At 48.6% G+C, this 16,474-nt stretch overlaps 2 protein-coding genes and 2 long non-coding RNA genes across 4 annotated transcripts in view; 2 read left to right on the top strand and 2 right to left on the bottom strand.

The window, feature by feature from the left end:
* Positions 1–1,800, top strand: part of HOXA4 (homeobox A4) — a 2,400-nt gene extending 600 nt beyond the window's left edge. The window contains 4 exon segments of the mRNA XM_017881443.1: positions 10–19; positions 22–48; positions 51–188; positions 735–1,800. Of these exon segments, the coding sequence (XP_017736932.1) occupies positions 10–19; positions 22–48; positions 51–188; positions 735–1,081 (522 nt within the window). The 3' untranslated portion in view covers positions 1,082–1,800.
* A 1,306-nt stretch (positions 1,801–3,106) lies between these two features.
* Positions 3,107–16,474, top strand: part of HOXA3 (homeobox A3) — a 21,506-nt gene continuing 8,138 nt past the window's right edge. Inside the window, 2 exon segments of the mRNA XM_017881456.1 lie at positions 3,107–3,432; positions 7,697–7,779. The gene's annotated coding sequence lies outside the window, so the exon portion shown is untranslated.
* Positions 5,746–6,985, bottom strand: LOC108535448 (uncharacterized). The gene is made up of 3 exons (XR_001887232.1): positions 6,691–6,985; positions 6,276–6,413; positions 5,746–6,002 (listed from the first exon to the last, which is right to left on the bottom strand). It is a non-coding gene; the product is annotated as an uncharacterized LOC108535448 (long non-coding RNA).
* On the bottom strand, positions 7,454–9,736 carry LOC108535446 (uncharacterized). Its single transcript, XR_001887230.1, has 2 exons — positions 9,140–9,736; positions 7,454–8,413 (listed from the first exon to the last, which is right to left on the bottom strand). It is a non-coding gene; the product is annotated as an uncharacterized LOC108535446 (long non-coding RNA).

Raw genomic sequence — 16,474 nt, 5'->3', positions numbered from 1 at the left:
CCCTTGCAGCCTCGCGCGGTGCCCCAGCGGCCCCGCGGCGCTGTGAGGCGGCCCCGCCACCCCAGGCGTCCCGGCAGGGGGCAGCGCCCCCGCGTGCCCGCTGCTCTTGGCCGACAAGAGCCCGCTGGGCCTGAAGGGCAAGGAGCCCGTGGTGTACCCCTGGATGAAGAAGATCCATGTCAGCGCCGGTACGTGGCGCCGCTGGGGAGGCGCGGGAGGTGGGCCGGGGCTGGACCTGGGTTCGAGGGTCGGGGTCAGGAGGGAGAAGCTCAGGGGAAGGGGGCCTCGGGAGGGGAGTCCCCATCTGGCCCGGGCTGCGGTGAGATGTGGGTATGTGTGCGCCAGCCAGCCGCCTGATCCCAACGTGAGAACCCTTTTGTACCCAGGGTCCCTTTATCAGGAGATTTACGAGACGCCAAGCTGTTAGGGCAGTAATTATAGCCCCCATAAATTTAATTGCCCTGGCAGAGGCTTCAGGCCATGTGTCTTTGAAGCTTTTCTTCAGCCCCAATGCCCAGCACCATTCTTTATGGCTCTCGGGTGTTTCCCGTTGTCAATAGCCTGTGAAACATTTTCTTTGCGGTTTTATGTATCTTGCGTGAACTTGGTGCCAGGTTATTATATAATGATGATGTCCAATTGCTCTTCCCCACCCCACCTTCTCTCTCCTCCTCCTTTCTCTCTCTTCCGCTCCCTCCTCCTTGGCCTTCTCTTTCGGGGTTCTGGGTTTTCAGTCAACCCCAGTTATAACGGAGGGGAGCCTAAGCGCTCTCGAACAGCCTACACCCGGCAGCAGGTTTTGGAGCTGGAGAAGGAGTTCCACTTCAATCGCTACCTGACCCGGCGGCGCCGCATCGAGATCGCCCACACGCTCTGCTTGTCCGAGCGCCAGGTCAAGATCTGGTTTCAGAACCGGAGGATGAAGTGGAAGAAAGACCACAAACTGCCCAACACCAAGATGCGATCCTCCAATTCGGCCTCAGCCTCTGCCGGCCCACCAGGGAAAGCACAAACTGAGAGCCTGCACCTCCATCCCCACCCCCACCCGAGCACCTCCACACCGGTTCCCTCCTCCATATAATCTTCTAGAGACCTTGACCAGTTTCTATCCCTTACTTGCTTTTCTCTTCTCTTCTCCTGCTCCTTTCCTCATCCACCCCTCCCCATCCGGACCATAATAGACACCAAAACAAACCCAAATTGGTGAAAAGGATAACCAAAAAGAAGACATTATCCGGGTAAGAGTGTGTGCTGGTTGCCACCCAAGAGAGGACAGTTGTCCAGGATGCTGGTTGGTGGAACAACCTGCTGGCCTGAAACAAGGCTGCCAGGTGTGGATACCTGAGAAGGACTACTTGGTATCAAATACTTTTGAGATGGCTACAGTCAGCTAGCTGGACAGCCCATGCTGACTGGGGACGTATACTTGCATCTTTGTTGAAAGCAGAAGAAAAGAGACTCTTTCCCCACCTTCCTTACCTCCTCCTCCCCCATTAAGGCAGCTCATCCAAGCTTGTATTGAACTGAATAAAAGAGTAGACACTGTGGACCTCACAAGATTATTTAATTCTTAAGATGTGTAGACCTTGATGGTAGGTGTGACATGTTAGTTTTCCTTACTTGCATTTATTTAAGATACTGTCACAGAGATACTGTTGTCCCCTTCTGGGACACAGTCTTTGGGGAGAGGGGAGTGCATTTAGACTTATGTGGAACTGTACAAATTGTGATGTGGCTATATAGAAAGCCATGTGCTAAGAATAAACTCCATTTAAAAAAACATTAAAAATCTAAGATTCATGTGTTTTCTAAGCTTTTCATTAAGAAAACAAAAGTCCTCTGGATTGAGATACTTGACCTTTCATGTAAAAACCTTGTAGATAGCTTGCGCTGTATTCACTTGGATTCTGACAGCTCACATAATTTGTGTGTGAGAGTGTGTGTATGTATGCTCAACTTGAGCTGAACTCTTGTCAAGCTTGGCCTACTGTGGAAAAGTTCCAAAGATCAGGAAGGCTCTTGAGCTCTGAGAGGGCTTCTCTTCTTCCCAAACTTGGCCAGTCTTTCAGGCTTCAAGTCTCTGTAAGGCATAGAAACGTGTCCTTCCCTGCAATGAAAGTTGAAACCATGCAGTGCTGTGGGCCCAGGAGTTTCTGCAGTTGTTCTACACACTGAACTCTGAGCACACTTGGAAAGAAGTGGTCTCTTTGGTATTTATTGCACCTTCACACTTAATCTGCCTGTTTCCCTGGAGATAAAAAATAGTTGGTGCAAAGGGTTGAGATTACTTTTAGTTTCTTGGCTGTTCTTAAGGTCCTCTTCACTAACTACAGACTAGGAATTTTTGTTTGTTTGCTTGGTTGTTTCTCTTTTTTGAAGAAGGAGCTTTCAAATAAACTGAATTTTACAAGGACACTCTCTAAAGTTTCTCCTGAGGAAAGAAAAAGCATAATATACCCCCAAAGTTCACCCCATGCAAAGTAGACCTGGGAGAGTTTACTGCTGGAAAATAGCCAAACTCTGAATTAGGGTCACTTTCCTCAAATGCTTTGTGATTTTTCTGCTCGATTCCAGAGATCTAGATCCAAAAGGCTGAAAATCAAAACCCACTTCTCAATCTCTATAGCCCTAGTATTTGTTTACTGATTTAGATTTGGTGCTTACTGCAGGGAGTCCCCTACAATAAGACAGCAAAAACCAGTGCGCACTAGCCCCAGAATATTAGAACTGTCACCTGGCCTTGAAAAAGTGCAGCTTTTAGGTTATGTAATTTTAGCATAGATGGGAGTAGGTGCTCACCTGCCTCTGCAACATCAGAGAATTTTTAAACACATTTTTTTTTCATTAGTGGCAAAACCCTTTAGCCACTGTCAGAGCTGTTACCCCTTTCACCCCTGCTGCCCTGTGTGTGATACAAACAAGGGTGATCAGTTTTATACCCACAGATCAGATTTGAGAGGAAAGTGATAGATACCAGTCTCTGAGGAGCCAAGAAAATTCAGGAGCAAACAAATACACACTTACCTTCCCAAATCAGGAGAAACCTGGCATAAAGTGCATTTTATAAGGTGTGAACGGGTGCCAGGAATTTCTGGAGGCAATGCAACTGCTGCTGAAACTTATTAACCCTCCCCCTACTACACACACTTGTAAAACAAAATTAAATCACGCTGAAAATAGCAATTTTCCTAGGAATCATTAATCACCTCAAACAATAAATACTTCTTTGTAATTCAACAGCAATTCTGAAAGGCATTCTCTGGGAAAAGTCTGTGGAAGAGAGAGGGATCTTCTTGCAAATAATGTGGTCTCAGGCAAGGACACAGCATCTTGGCTGTCTGCTAAAAAAAAAAAAAAAAAAATGCCTAGACTCTCAGTGGAAATTGAGTGTCAAGCTGCAAAATCTCAAATGGCAGACTATCATCATTTAAGGTAAATTCTTATATTTCTCCTTTGTGGGAAAACAGGGGTATGGGAACATTCATTAGCTTCATGCTGGAGGCAGTTGTATGAGGATGAAGGGGGTGACTTTTTTTCACTTGCACTTATAAGTCTATCCAGAAAGGGAAGATAGAGGATTGAGATAATTTTTTCTGATATTACAGGACGAGATGGCTTTTTTGTCCCAACTGTATTGATTATTAAGGTATTGGTGAGTTTTACAAAACCAAGATTATAGAAAATGATCCAAATGATTGTCATTTCTTTAGTGTTGTTTTGCCTGCTTCAAATTGTCCTTTAAGGGAGCTTGTTATAAGAGATTGGAAAATCCTATTTTGTGCTTCAAAATCATGCATTGTCTGCCCTTTGCTGGGGCAACCTTAAGAGTTCACTGAGAGGACAAATTTTCTATCTCATTAATTGTTTTTTGTTTTGTTTTGTTTTGTTTTCTTTTTTAAGCAAACCCTACTGGCCCCTCAAACCCTTGACCTTTAAAGACAGTATTTTGTGTAAGCTCTATAATTTTACCAAAATAAGCCTTACACATGCTCTCCTCTCTTTCTCCCTCCCTCCAATACACACTCATCTGCTTTAGTCACAGAGCCAAGTTGGGCATGACTCTGGAGATAAAAGTTTTGTCAACATCTGAAATCAACCTAAATCGGATAGGAGACACTTTAATAGTCACAGTTTGAATTAAGTACTTAACACTCTCCCCTTGAAGAAAATGGCACTTTGCAGGCTTCCTTCCCTAGTTTTGCTGAAATCTACGATATACCCAGTGTTTTATTACAGCAGGAATTCAACTGTGACAGGCATAGTAGAGTACTGAATACCCAGGATGGAGCTCATGGGAAGATTACCTAGATGGATGGGGGAGGAGGGAAGTCCCTTTGCATAGCATCTCCGACTTCATACCCAGTTGTCCCAGGGGGCCCCATTCCCCTACATCTCAGCCACCTCCCCGTGGGGTGGGGCGGGGTGGATATCCCTATCTTTCCTCTGTCCCCCTGTTCCCCTAAGCTTCCAAACTCTGCTTCTCTCCTCACTGTTGCCTTCCCTCTAGCAGTTCCCGCATAGAAACAGATCAATGACTCTTTAGAATGAAAGAGAAGAAAAACCCAAAGAATCAATGTAGCAAAAAGGCCTGGGGCTTCCCATCTGAATGAGTGGGTTCTGTGCAGGCAGTAGGCTTTCCTTGGCACTCCCTTGGTTTCTGCATCCCTAGACACAGTCTTGTATAGAAGAACACAGGCTCACCTTTCTCAACTGCTGCTCTGTTGCCCCTTCTCTATATTATACACTGTCCCAAGAATAATTCTGCTTCGTGTTTCAAAGAAACACATGGGCTGGAAACAATAGGAGGAAGAGACTTGTGTTCTGTTCCCTTAGGGGTATGAGGGAGGCTGCTGTGGCTGTCTTGAAACCCTCTAGTCTGCAACTTACAGAACTGGCACCTCTTCGGAAGACTCCAAACTCATGGGGAAACCCCCTCCCTTTCAAGCCAGCCCCACTTTCTCTGGGATTGATTCCTAGAATTGAAAGAGATTCCCAGATTGAAAGACTGTCCAAAGTGAAGGAGACCTGGAGGCCATTTTGCTTCAATCCGCTTAATTTACAGATGAGAAAACTGAGGCAGCTGAATGATCCTCCCTCCACCGTTCCTTATGTTAATGAGTATGAGGGTGGAATGCAACCTTTAGTCTCACTCTAGAGAGCAGTAAGGGCACAGACATCTTTCCTCTTAGGAAGGTATTCTGCCAGGAATGGAGGTATGCATCTAAGCTTACACTTGACCTGGGTGGTCACAGGTGTGTACATCCAGAGAAGAAGGATGGGTTCTTGCCTCATGGGCCATCAAAGCTGTTGGGGAGATTTTGCAACCAAGCCACCCTAGTCATGAAGCTCAGACAGGTGGACTGGCCACTGGGCTCAGGAGGGGACAGATGTCAGGGCGCCTCGGAGAGCAGAGGACTCCCCACTATCCACAACAGTCATAATCCCAGGATGACTAATTCTGTCAGGCTTGCCCTGCTGTTTCGATGGTGGTGGCTTGCCTTGGACCAGGGCAAGGATGAATGTGCCCCGAGGCCTGCAGAGCCAAACAAGGACCCTGGTTGCAGCTGATAAAGGTGTAGCGTCTGTTCGAGGGAGATATTGAAATTGTAATCTTTGAGGTCACGTGACTCATTAAATAATTAATGCAGATAGTCAGGAATGGATCGGAGTCGTCAGGGCCTCACTAGGAATAAATCTCTCAGAAGTGAGACTCCAACTTACCATTTGATTTTTAAAAACACACACCCTCAGATTTATCTCCAAAAGCTTTTAACTCCTTCAGAAAGGCAGGAGACAGCCCTTCGGCAGGGAGGACGGAGCTGGCGGACCCTCGCCAGGTCTTGGGGCTTTTTCCGCAGGGTTTCTGCGAGTCCGGGGAGTGCGCCGAGTCCGGGCAATCGTGAGTTCGGGCTTGGGTTTTCTGCGGTCACATCCTGGCTTTGGTGGTGAAGTGGGACGGATGCGCAGACAGTTGGTAATGTTCTGATTCACGCTGGGGAAGGCTGCAGAGATACCACAGGACGGGCGCGCGGCTTTGTTCAATTTTCCCGGCGTTCATAAATCACCCGCGCCGGGCGAGCGAGGGAGCAAGCGAGCGCCAAAAACGCGGAGAGCGAGGCCACGGCGGCAGTGGCGGCCATTGCAGAGTGAGAGACCTGGGCAGCATCTCTCTGTGACTCATTAGTCTGAACGATTTATGGGGGACAGCAGCCATGAATATTAGACTTGGGGATGAGGAAACAGCAAAAATAATAATAACCATAATAATTACATACTCCTAAGTGTCACGCAGGGGAGTGCTGGATGGCGGCATAGCAGATCTTTCTCGGGTGAAATTGAGAGGCAAAGTGCAGGATGGCTGAGTCCACCTTGCTCACGGTCATGCCAGGATCCCCAAGACCAGTGGGCACTCCCTTTGGGGACACAGAAAGCAAGTTTGAACAAGAGAAAGGGGGTGCAACGTGGATCCTAAGTCCTTTTCCTTTGCTTTGTGGGGGCTGCGGGTCGAATGGTGGCAGAGCGCAGCTGCTGGTTTGCGGCCACTTGTTCAACGTGCTCGGGGGCTCCGAAGCCAGGGGTCAGGAGACTCCTCGGCTATTTGATAGCCCCTCTTAGTGCTATCTACAGAATTGCATGAAGGCAGACAGACAGCGGAGGGCTGGTTTGGGGCAGGCTGGCGTAAGAGGTTACCTGGGTCTGAGTGAAGGGGTAGTGGGGGCAGGGATAGGTCTGTAGACGCAAAGGGCTCACAGAGTCCCAGCGGAGCGCAGAACTTCTTCAAGCAGGGTCCGGCGAGTGGACGATTCTTTGCCCCTTCACCAGCGTCTCCCACTCCCAGAAGGCTGACTGCTGGCTCGGTGACCATTTGTTGGTTAGAGGGCAAGAGAGGGTTGCAAACATTGTGAGGGACCAGATTTGAGCAGAATCAAGGCATCAAATCGGCCTGTGGCCGCTGCGCAAGGCCAGGCAGGAGCAGGGCCCCTGAGCAGGTATTGTACCAGCCGGCATCCCTCCCAGTTTCCAGCAGTCTTAGCTGGCCTGCTCTGAGGAACTAGGTGCTGCGGTAGCCCCGCCAGCTCACGAGGACCTAGAAGAAACGCACCTAGAGTTGCATAAACCAGAAGACAAAACCTCCCAAGACTGCCTCTGGCCAGTGGACTGAGTTCGGGTCTGATTTCACGCCAACAGAAATGAACACTATTAGTGAGGTTTCAGGAGAGTTCGTGATTGAATGCTCCCAGACAAGGCTTCCTTTTGTTAGGAAAGGAAAATCAAGCGAGCATTCACATTCTCCAAGTTGGGGTGCCTGAGGAGAGAGCTCTCTGAGAGCAGTCCACACCACCAGCAAAGCCACTTCCACCCTCTCAGCTTCCTCTGCTTCGTTTTCTTTCCTTCCCCATTCTACCCCCCGTACCCCCCTCCCCCCAAAAAAAGAAAGAAAAAGGAGAAAGTATGGGTGCGGAGATGGAGTATGTATTTATTTTACAAAAATAAATCACCATCTTCGGGCCACTAGTAGACTGGAACATTTCGAGCAATGAGTGCGCCGCATGTACGAGTGCCCTGGCGACTCCTTGGTGTTCGCGTCACCTCCAGGGCCACCTTGGCGCCCGCAGGAGCCGCGCTTCCCACTCCCGGCCTCCAACTCCCTTCCCTCGCAGCCGCCATTCACCTTCTGCTGTTTATTTGTCTGCAGAGCGCCTGGACACCGGAAAAGGCGATTCCCTGAGCGCCTGGAGTTGGAGACAATTCCTGGTTCAGATTTAAACATCTTTCTAGGTAAGCGCTGCTCCAAAACTCTTTACCGCGTGGGACTTTGCACCAGGACGGTTGGGAGGAGTTGGCCCTCCACGGTTCCTGGCAACGGCGGCCTGTTGAAAGAGGTTCTGGTCAATATTTAACTTCAGAGGAGTTTGGAGTTGGATTCCTTTAAGCTTCTTGCCCTGAGAATGCGGGGCGTCAGGCAGACAAAGAGCCTACCCCAAAGCCAGCGATGGGCAGGAGAAGCTGTTGCAGAAGGCAAAGATGGGTTGTGGAGAGTCAGAGGGGGTGTGCTTGTTTCTTCCTGCAAGCCCCAAACCACTACACTGAACTTCAGGGCAAAAGCAAGTAAAGGCCATGGGCACGGGCGAGGCGGCCGCTGCGTGGGCTGCTCTTCTTGTCGACTGAGGCGACTGAGGAGGCTGTGAGTTAAGAAATTGTCGACAGTCCCAGCCCCGCTGTTGAGGAAAACTTGTATCACTGCCTGCAGTTTCTTAGATCCTTTTGCCTTTCCTTCGGCATGAGAAAGATTGCTGTATTTCTAACCTTTAGGACTTCGCAGACAGCGGGTCTTCTCCCTTCTTTCATCGGGGCTCATCATGGGTTCTTCCTACGGGAAAAGCATGGTTTTCTGTCTTGGCGTTTTCTTTTCCTATTCGAAACAAGGGAAAACTCTTTTAAGTTATTTTCAAGTTCTGACCTAATTTGTCGTCTTAGTTTGGGATGCAGGGAGGCAATTGCTGTGGTTTATTACCTTGTAAAAGATCCATAAATTACGTGCCTGTTTGGGGGAGGGGCTGCTGGAATAGCTTTCAAAAGCATGGTATGAAGGATTGGGTTTGCTTTGTTCTTTCAGTAATTACTTCTTTTTAAAAAGTTTTGAGATTTTGTATTCTATTTCCTCGGCCTCAGTCTTCCCTTAAATTTGCTCCCAAATAGATATCAGGTTGTTAATTAATTGCAACATGATATTCAGTGGTGCTCTAAGGCTGATATGGTGTTCTGGATACAATTATTTTTTCCAGTAGAAGGTAAACAGAGCAATAGTCAACCTGGGTTACTTGCTCAGCTACTGTGTGTCTGTTTATATCAAATATAGATGGAACGTTTCAGGAATTTGTAACTCTGTGTATATGATTTCCATCTCAGCAAACAACAGAACAATTGCATGTATAAATAGTTGCAGGAGTTTGGGGCCTTGTGTATAACACAATATACACATCCACACGTGTCCAGAGAACTTGGCCCATTTGTACTACCCTTGCACCCATAGGACATATCTCATGTTAAATAAGAATCTATCATACACACACACACACACACACACACACACACGCGCACACACACACACACACAGAGTGAGCTAAGAGAGCCTTACCTGATGCTGAGTAGAAAATCCACTAGATTTAAGTAATGGGACAAAAATGTTAAGTGTACTTTTGACAGAGAAATCAGATTGCAGTGTTTGAGTACAGATATATCTAATCTGCCAACAGCCTTGCAAATATTGACTAACGGTCTGTATCCTTGGTTGCCTGCTTTTTCCAAGCCAACTTTCCCCCTATTTTGGCTCTGGTGACCAGGACCACAGCATGAGTCCCAGCCCAGGCCAAGTTGGAGGCCCGTGAAGTGCGTGAAGAGGGACTGGCAGCTGGGTTTTTAAAAGGCCTGTAGCTTTGCTCCAGGAAAGTGGATTGCAGAGTGGCAAAGGAGAACTCTCAGCTGCTGGTTCCCCAGATAGGCTGCCCAGGCCAAGATCTCTCATAGAGAAGCTGCTTTTTTTTTTTTTACCTCAAAAGTTAAATGTCTTTTGACTTCTCAGATTTTTCCCTTCTCATCCCACCAAATCACCCCATCCCACCCCAAGTCATTAATGTTAATTGTTAAACAGCAGTTGGAGCATTAACTGGGATGTTAGCAGCCCTGTGGAGGCCCCAGGCTGGAGCTGAGATGCCTCTGAGCTTTGCTGGCATTAAGGCATTTCTCTGAAGCAGTACCAATGACTTCTCTCATTGATTTATGGCTTTTCTTTTTTTTTTTTTTGACAGAGTCTCGCTCTGTCCCAGGCTGGAGTGCAGTGGTGTGATCGCAGCTCACTGCCACCTCTGCCTTCTGGTTTCAAGTGATTTTCCTGCCTCATCCTCCCAACTAGCTGGGATTACAGGCATGCACCACCACGCCTGGCTAATTTTTGTATTTTTAGTACAGACGGGGGTTGCACCATGTTGTTCAGGCTGGTCTCCAACTCCTGACCTCGTGATCCACCTACCTCGGTCTCCCAAAGTGCTGGGATTACAGGCATGAGCCACCATACCCAGCCAATTTATGGCTTTAAGAGTTTTGATTTGCTTGGCTGTTCCGAGAGTTTTTAAGGGGGCCCCTTCTCATCTTTGAGTTGATGCCTCTTCAGAAACTTGGGGGTGGGGAGGAACTTGCCAGTAATACCTCCAGGTCCCTTTCTAGGGTATCTGGAGAGCTCAATGTGAATGATTGGTGAGGGGTATGAGGGAGGCAGCAGTAAGAAAGAGAGGAGTGAGTTTTTGGGGGACAGGAGAATGCTTTTGGAAACAAGCTCTTACTCCTGTCCTCTATCCCCAAACCTGAGAGAGGCAGGTTTTCACTTGGAGTTCTTACTTTCCAGCTTGTAACTTACATAAAAGCTGGAAAAGTTCACATGGAGGTTCTCTTCCAGCTACACCACAGATTGAACCTTACTGAAATACTGTCACCAGCTTAGGCCAGGACTTGCTTCCAAGGGATTAGGTCTCTTCTTTTATTGCCTTTCTGATTTGGACAACCCATGACCAGGTTCTCTTATTTTTTTTTTTTTTTTTTTTTGAGACGGAGTCTTGCTCTGTCGCCCGGGCTGGAGTGCAGTGGCCGGATCTCAGCTCACTGCAAGCTCCGCCTCCCGGGTTTATGCCATTCTCCTGCCTCAGCCTCCGGAGTAGCTGGGACTACAGGCGCCCGCCACCTCGCCCGGCTATTTTTTTGTATTTTAGTAGAGACGGGGTTTCATCGTGTTAGCCAGGATGGTCTCGATCTCCTGACCTCGTGATCCGCCCGTCTCGGCCTCCCAAAGTGCTGGGATTACAGGCTTGAGCCACCGCGCCCGGCCCAGGTTCTCTTATTAAGGACCTTACATTTTCATCAGACCCCTTCTGTTCCTCTGGAGGGGAGGAGTGAAGGGGAGGAATCACATCATGTACAGCCTCCTGCAGCTGCTCTAAGTGAGTCCTCACACTTAGGCATAGCCAGCTGAAGACCCATTCTCCAGGAACAAAAGAATATGGCCTGAGGATCTCACTAGCCTCAGAGTACTCTCAGAAGTCCAGAAACTAAGACCAGAAAAGAGAAGATTTTTAGACAGCTCATGAAAGGGTACAATGTTGAAATTAGTGAGCAATGTCACCAGGCAGAAGGCAGGAGTAGGGGTGGAATCAGGGGTGGGAGCAGCTTATTTGTTTCAGTTAGGTTCTTCCTGAGCACAGTTGGTTCTCTACTGGTTTTCTGCTCAAGATTATTTTGAGAGTTCTGAAGGGGGCTCTTACTTACTCATCTTTGAGTTTATGTCTCTATAGGAATTGTGTGGGGGTGGGGGTAGAATTTGCTGGTGGACACAGAATTGTCTTGGAAAAGTGGGTGGACAGACCTGCCTGTGGAGAGGTCGCAGATTGCCTTGCCTTGTTAACTTAAGGCACTCCAGTGAAGGTTGATTCTTTCTTTTCTTTTCCTTTTCTTTTCTTTTTTTTTTTTTTGGAGGGGGAGGGTCTCTTGCAGAGCAATTAGATCATTTCCTCTGATTTTTTCATATTTAGAAACCTATAATTCCATGTATCACCCAGCTGTGTACTGAGGAAATGCTTAAGTGCAAGTTTGGTCAGGGCACTAGGTTTCTTTAGATTTTGCAAAACCCAGACCCACCACTCTGTAGCCAAGCACATCTTTCCTAGTGGGCTCCCACTGAACAAAACCAACTGGACTTGGAGGAGATGCTTTAACCTTTTGTCAGGTAATTATGGTCCTTTTTGGTTTCTGTAGTGGCTGTGGTGTATGGTGTGTGTCTTAGCAAATTCCATACAATGGCAGGCTGTGAGGAAGTCCACTGTCCAGGGCAGTTATTTCTGGGCCTGCCCCTTGCCTTTTGATATACTAGCCTGCCGGCCAGAGGAGACTGGAGTGCATGGGTGTGCAGGATCCAGCTTGTCCGTGGGTGGGAGGCTGTAAGGAAAGTTAAATGGATTTTTAAAATGTGAATAGCATTGCTGTACCCTTGTATTTGGAGTGTGTGTAAAGAAATGTAAGTGGAGATAAGCTTGTGTGTCTTGCATGGCATTCATGGGGAGATGGCTCCCAGCATCCTATTGCTTAGACAGAACTCTTAAACTCAAAACTGCTGGTCAAGGTTCCCCACCTACCCTCCCCCAAAGCTAAATATTCTGTTTGGCAACCTAGTTCCTTCAGTGGTTCCATATTTCAAATAAAAGGATTTAAGTTGACGTATGACCACGTGAGCACATAATACAGCGCATTATTGTGGCATTTGGAGCGGAGACCCAGGCAGGCTTCGCCTGTGATTACGTTTTCTAGATTCTCTACAGAGCCAGAGCTTTCCCCCAACCCCCACGCACCCACCTCCTCCTTCTTCTTCCCCTTCTCCGGAGAGCGCTCTCTGAGCCGATTGCAGTTTTCAGCACTCATGGAGCGGTTCTGGGCGAGTTAGCCGATGGAAGTCGAGGCCATACCAGGAGGATGGAATTTATTTTAAGGTATTTCCGCTGATTGTTCATATCTAGAGTGAGTTATGGCTGTGAGAGACAAAGGTCAGGCGAGGAGACCCTGGCTCATGGACAGGACCCTCAGCCTCTCTCTTCCTTTGTTTCTCTTTTAGAACCGAAACCATATGAAAGATTCCCAGTAGCGCCTCAGACTCTGAGTTTAATTCCCTGGAAAGTGTTGGGGGTGTAAAGGAGGGGGCACTAGGGGGGCACCTAGGTGGGCCCAATGGCCCCCAGTGCAAGGGTGGCTTTGTCCATTGTAGCAGGGCACGGCTGGAGTCTCAGGAGCTGATCCCCAGGCAGAAAGAGGGTACGAAGCCAGGTGCAGGCAGAGGTGGACCGGCTTGCAGGGCTAGACTGCCTGGGAGGCATGAGGGATGGGTGGGTAAGAAGGGGAATCTCTCCCCGGATGGTGGTGTTTTCAGGCAGGGGATGGAGGGTTAGGGCTGACCTGAGCAGCCTGAGCAGCTGGAAGAGGGAAATCGATGAGGGAAATGTGCAGATGCACTGCCATTTTATTGATGATGCTTCCGGGCACTTTGTTTAGTGCCAGATTGCAGAGCATGCTTCCCCACAAGCCGGACCCAAGGATCTGAACTGGAGGGCCCGCCATTGTTTCCCTGAGCACCCTCTGCCCCAGAGGGCTGAAGAAAGACAGCTCAGACCTAGGAGAGCCTTGGGGTGGGGTGAGCATGCTGGATGCCCAGGGGCTCCTTATTCTAACAGTCAGGAGACAGAGGAAGGAGGGAGCCAGGATTAAGTTTGGACTTCATCAGTGTGCCTGATCTGGGCATTCCTTGTATACCCCCAGCTGGCTTGGAGAGTTCCAGAACTGGCCAGTGGGCCCTGGGTTGGAGGGAAGTCCAGAGGTAAGAATCCTCAGGAAGCAGAGGCAGACATCTCTCCACTTCATAGCCCCCAAAACAGAGCTGTAGCCAGGGTGGAGGCAGATGAAAGTTAAACTGCTTGTTTCCAGATTATTGGGAAAGCCCCAGCTAATTGGGCTTTGGGGACCCCACGCTCCTGGGAAGGGTGGAAACTCCCTGGAAAGTGCAGGAAACTCTACTTTATTCTGCTCCTTGGAGTAGGGAAAGGGATGCTTATAAGGAGTTAGAGGTTGGATTTGCCCCTTTGACTTCTTAAAATATAGATTATTCCTTTCTGTACTTGAAAAAAATATCAAATCAGGCATCCCCTACTTGAGTGGGATTTACTACCCCAGAACGAAAGGGCTCTTCTGCTCTCCCCAGTGCCGGCCTCAGCAGTAACCATGCTTAACTGAGCCCCTTTCAAGTGCTCTAAAACACCCCTTGGAAATAAAATGTAAGCTTTAATTGCTGTTCAATTACTTGTCAGCATTTCATATGATTTATGACCTAGTTCTGGCGCATTTTTGACCCAGTTAAAGACTCATAAATAATATAGTTTTGCTAGAAAGAATGAGAGAGAGAATAGAGGTCTGTTAGAGGCATCTTTTTATTGTTGCTTCAGTGCCAGCAAGCTGAATAAATATCTAAGGATGGACTCTGGTTCTATATAAAAGCATGCACAGTGAGAAGCCAAGAGCCACATTTATAGAGCTCAGATTGGTTTTTCCTCCCATGAAAGTGCTGAAGTCAGTCCATTACGTATAAACTATGAGATATCAAAAAAGGCTGGTCCCCTTCTACCTCAAAATGCCAGCTTCACCCTCACAAGCAAGTACATTTCCTCAATAATTTTCCTCCCTATTCTGTGATTTTGATGCCTCTTCTTACCCACGATATTCCTCACCTTCCTCCCTGGCTGCACAGCCTTGGAACCGCCAGAGGCCCTCTCAGACGCCTTCAGGAGGACACCCCCTTGAACGGTAGAAAGGCACCACGGGCACCTTTGCTGCTCCAAGTATTCTTCTAGTGCTGAGAAAAATCTTTTCTTCTAGTCCCTCTAGATGAGAGATCGGGAGCCATGGGGATTTGGGGCAATTGGTGGAACCAAGGGGTCCTCTCAGTAAAGAAAAGCTCTGCGGTTTTGGCGGAGCCGGGTGACCTGCTGTGGGATTTGTCTAGAAAGGGCTCAGAGGCGGCGGCTGGTAATTTCTGGAGGTGGAAATCAACAACCGGCATTTTCGCTTAAAAAACAAAACAAAACACCAGTAACAAACCGACAAATAAAAACATTCCGCCAGTATAAATTATTATTTTAAAATCCTCTCGCCTACGTTTGCTCCAAAGCCAGTCCTTTGGATTTCAGCAGAGCGGCTTGAGGCTGGGGCACCGACCATCTGCGTGCCAGGACGCCGGACCTTCGTCTTGAGGTCGGAGCCCCACTTCTGCCCGCTGAGGCCCGCGGCCCGCGAGCCACGTATCGGGGCGGATAGAGGCCCTGGCCGGAACGAAGCCCCAGCCCCAGATCTCCCTGGGCTCCTGCGGCTCCTCAGGTCCGGTCCCCGCGTTTTGCCCGGCAGGGTCTTGGCGCCAGTGGAAAGGTATGCATTCCTGGCGCCCCAGCCCTAGCTCGGGCGCCCTAGGTCCCCTCGGCCCAGAGAATCCCTTCCTCCGGCAGGTTCTCACGGAGAGCTGGCCTTCCCGGCAGCTGGCTTAGCTGAGAAGGCGGTGAGAGTCGCGTCAGCAGTTTGGAGGAGAAAGTACGGGTTGATTATTGACCCACGCCTTCTTTCTTCAAATGCCACATCTGACCGGGCGGGTTTGAAGAGAAAATGCCGCCGAACGGATTTTTGCGGCTGGCTCTCACCTCCTACGCGGCCGGCTCCCCCTTTCAAGTTGCTCTGCAATATGCCATAAGGAGCAAGTGTTTGCTGTTTTGTGCTCTGTTTACAGCTTTGGGGCGCCGAGTCATAAATCTTGCCCAGCCATAAATGACAAAAACCATTGGTATGCATGAGGCCACCCTGGCCCGGAGTGCTTTTGATTTCTCCCTTTTCCCCTGGCTTTGTTTTGCTCTAAGGTGACACTTTGGCTCCTTGACAGTTTAAACATACTACTTATATTTTAACACCTTCCTTTGAGAAGGACCCGCCGTTGACGCCTTGGGATTGCAGGAAATCTCCATTTCTCTCTTTTTGCCACACTCATAACCCTTGCAGAGTTTGCTTCTGAAGCTGGGGAGCAAAGGAGGCTTTAGGAGGAAAATCATCCTCTTTCAAGTTGTGGCAATATTACCAGGCAAATTCGAGCCTTTCTCTTGCCCAGCTCAGCGTTACTCCCTCCCACTAATGAGGAAAATATGTATATATATGTGTCTATATATATACGTATATATATAGACACATATATATCCGTTTGAAAAACCACATATTCCTCTGCCCTGCATATGTGTGTGTGTGTGTTTGTGTTTATATACATATACGATATCAGTTTCTGTTGGGGTCAGAGCTTTCTCTGTCTTCCCTGCGGGTGAGCTGCGTGTGTGCACTGTGAAATGGGCACACGAGCCCTGGAGATCCGCGTTTCTAAACACCCTTGTGTGTACCTGAGCCCGGAGCATCCCATTTCATTGCTGGAACAAGTGCCTGTCTCTCCCAGGACACTTCCCTCCTGGCTGCTAAGATGTCAGCAATTTCTGCCTAAAAATATAACCAAAGAGAGCCCAGTTGGCTCTTTGGGGTCCCTAGAGAAAAGCCTTGTCCCAGCTCCCCATACCCCCGCCCAAAGATCTGTTTGGTGGTTGCAGGTGAAATAAACTGGGCAAAGTCTGGGAAACTCACTTTTCTTGGTTCTTTTTCCCCTCACCCCACAATTGGAAGTGTCCAGGGCAGAGAAATACGTGGTTCTATTCTATTCTCAAACGAATTCCTAAGAAATAGAGCCCAGCAAGATAGCCCCTTTGTGAGAGCCGTTTGTCCTCATTAGCATAATTTTCCTGGACTTTAGTGACGCCTGGGAGCAGGAGAGGGAGGGCGTTGGGGGGTGGGGGCAGGCTGCCCTCCTCCCGCC

The sequence above is a fragment of the Rhinopithecus bieti genome, unplaced genomic scaffold, assembly GCF_001698545.2.
Source record: "Rhinopithecus bieti isolate Rb0 unplaced genomic scaffold, ASM169854v2 scaffold_13014, whole genome shotgun sequence".
Classification (NCBI taxonomy): domain Eukaryota; kingdom Metazoa; phylum Chordata; class Mammalia; order Primates; family Cercopithecidae; genus Rhinopithecus; species Rhinopithecus bieti.
Note: the sequence above shows the minus strand (reverse complement) of the source record. Positions and strands in the feature narration are given on the sequence as shown.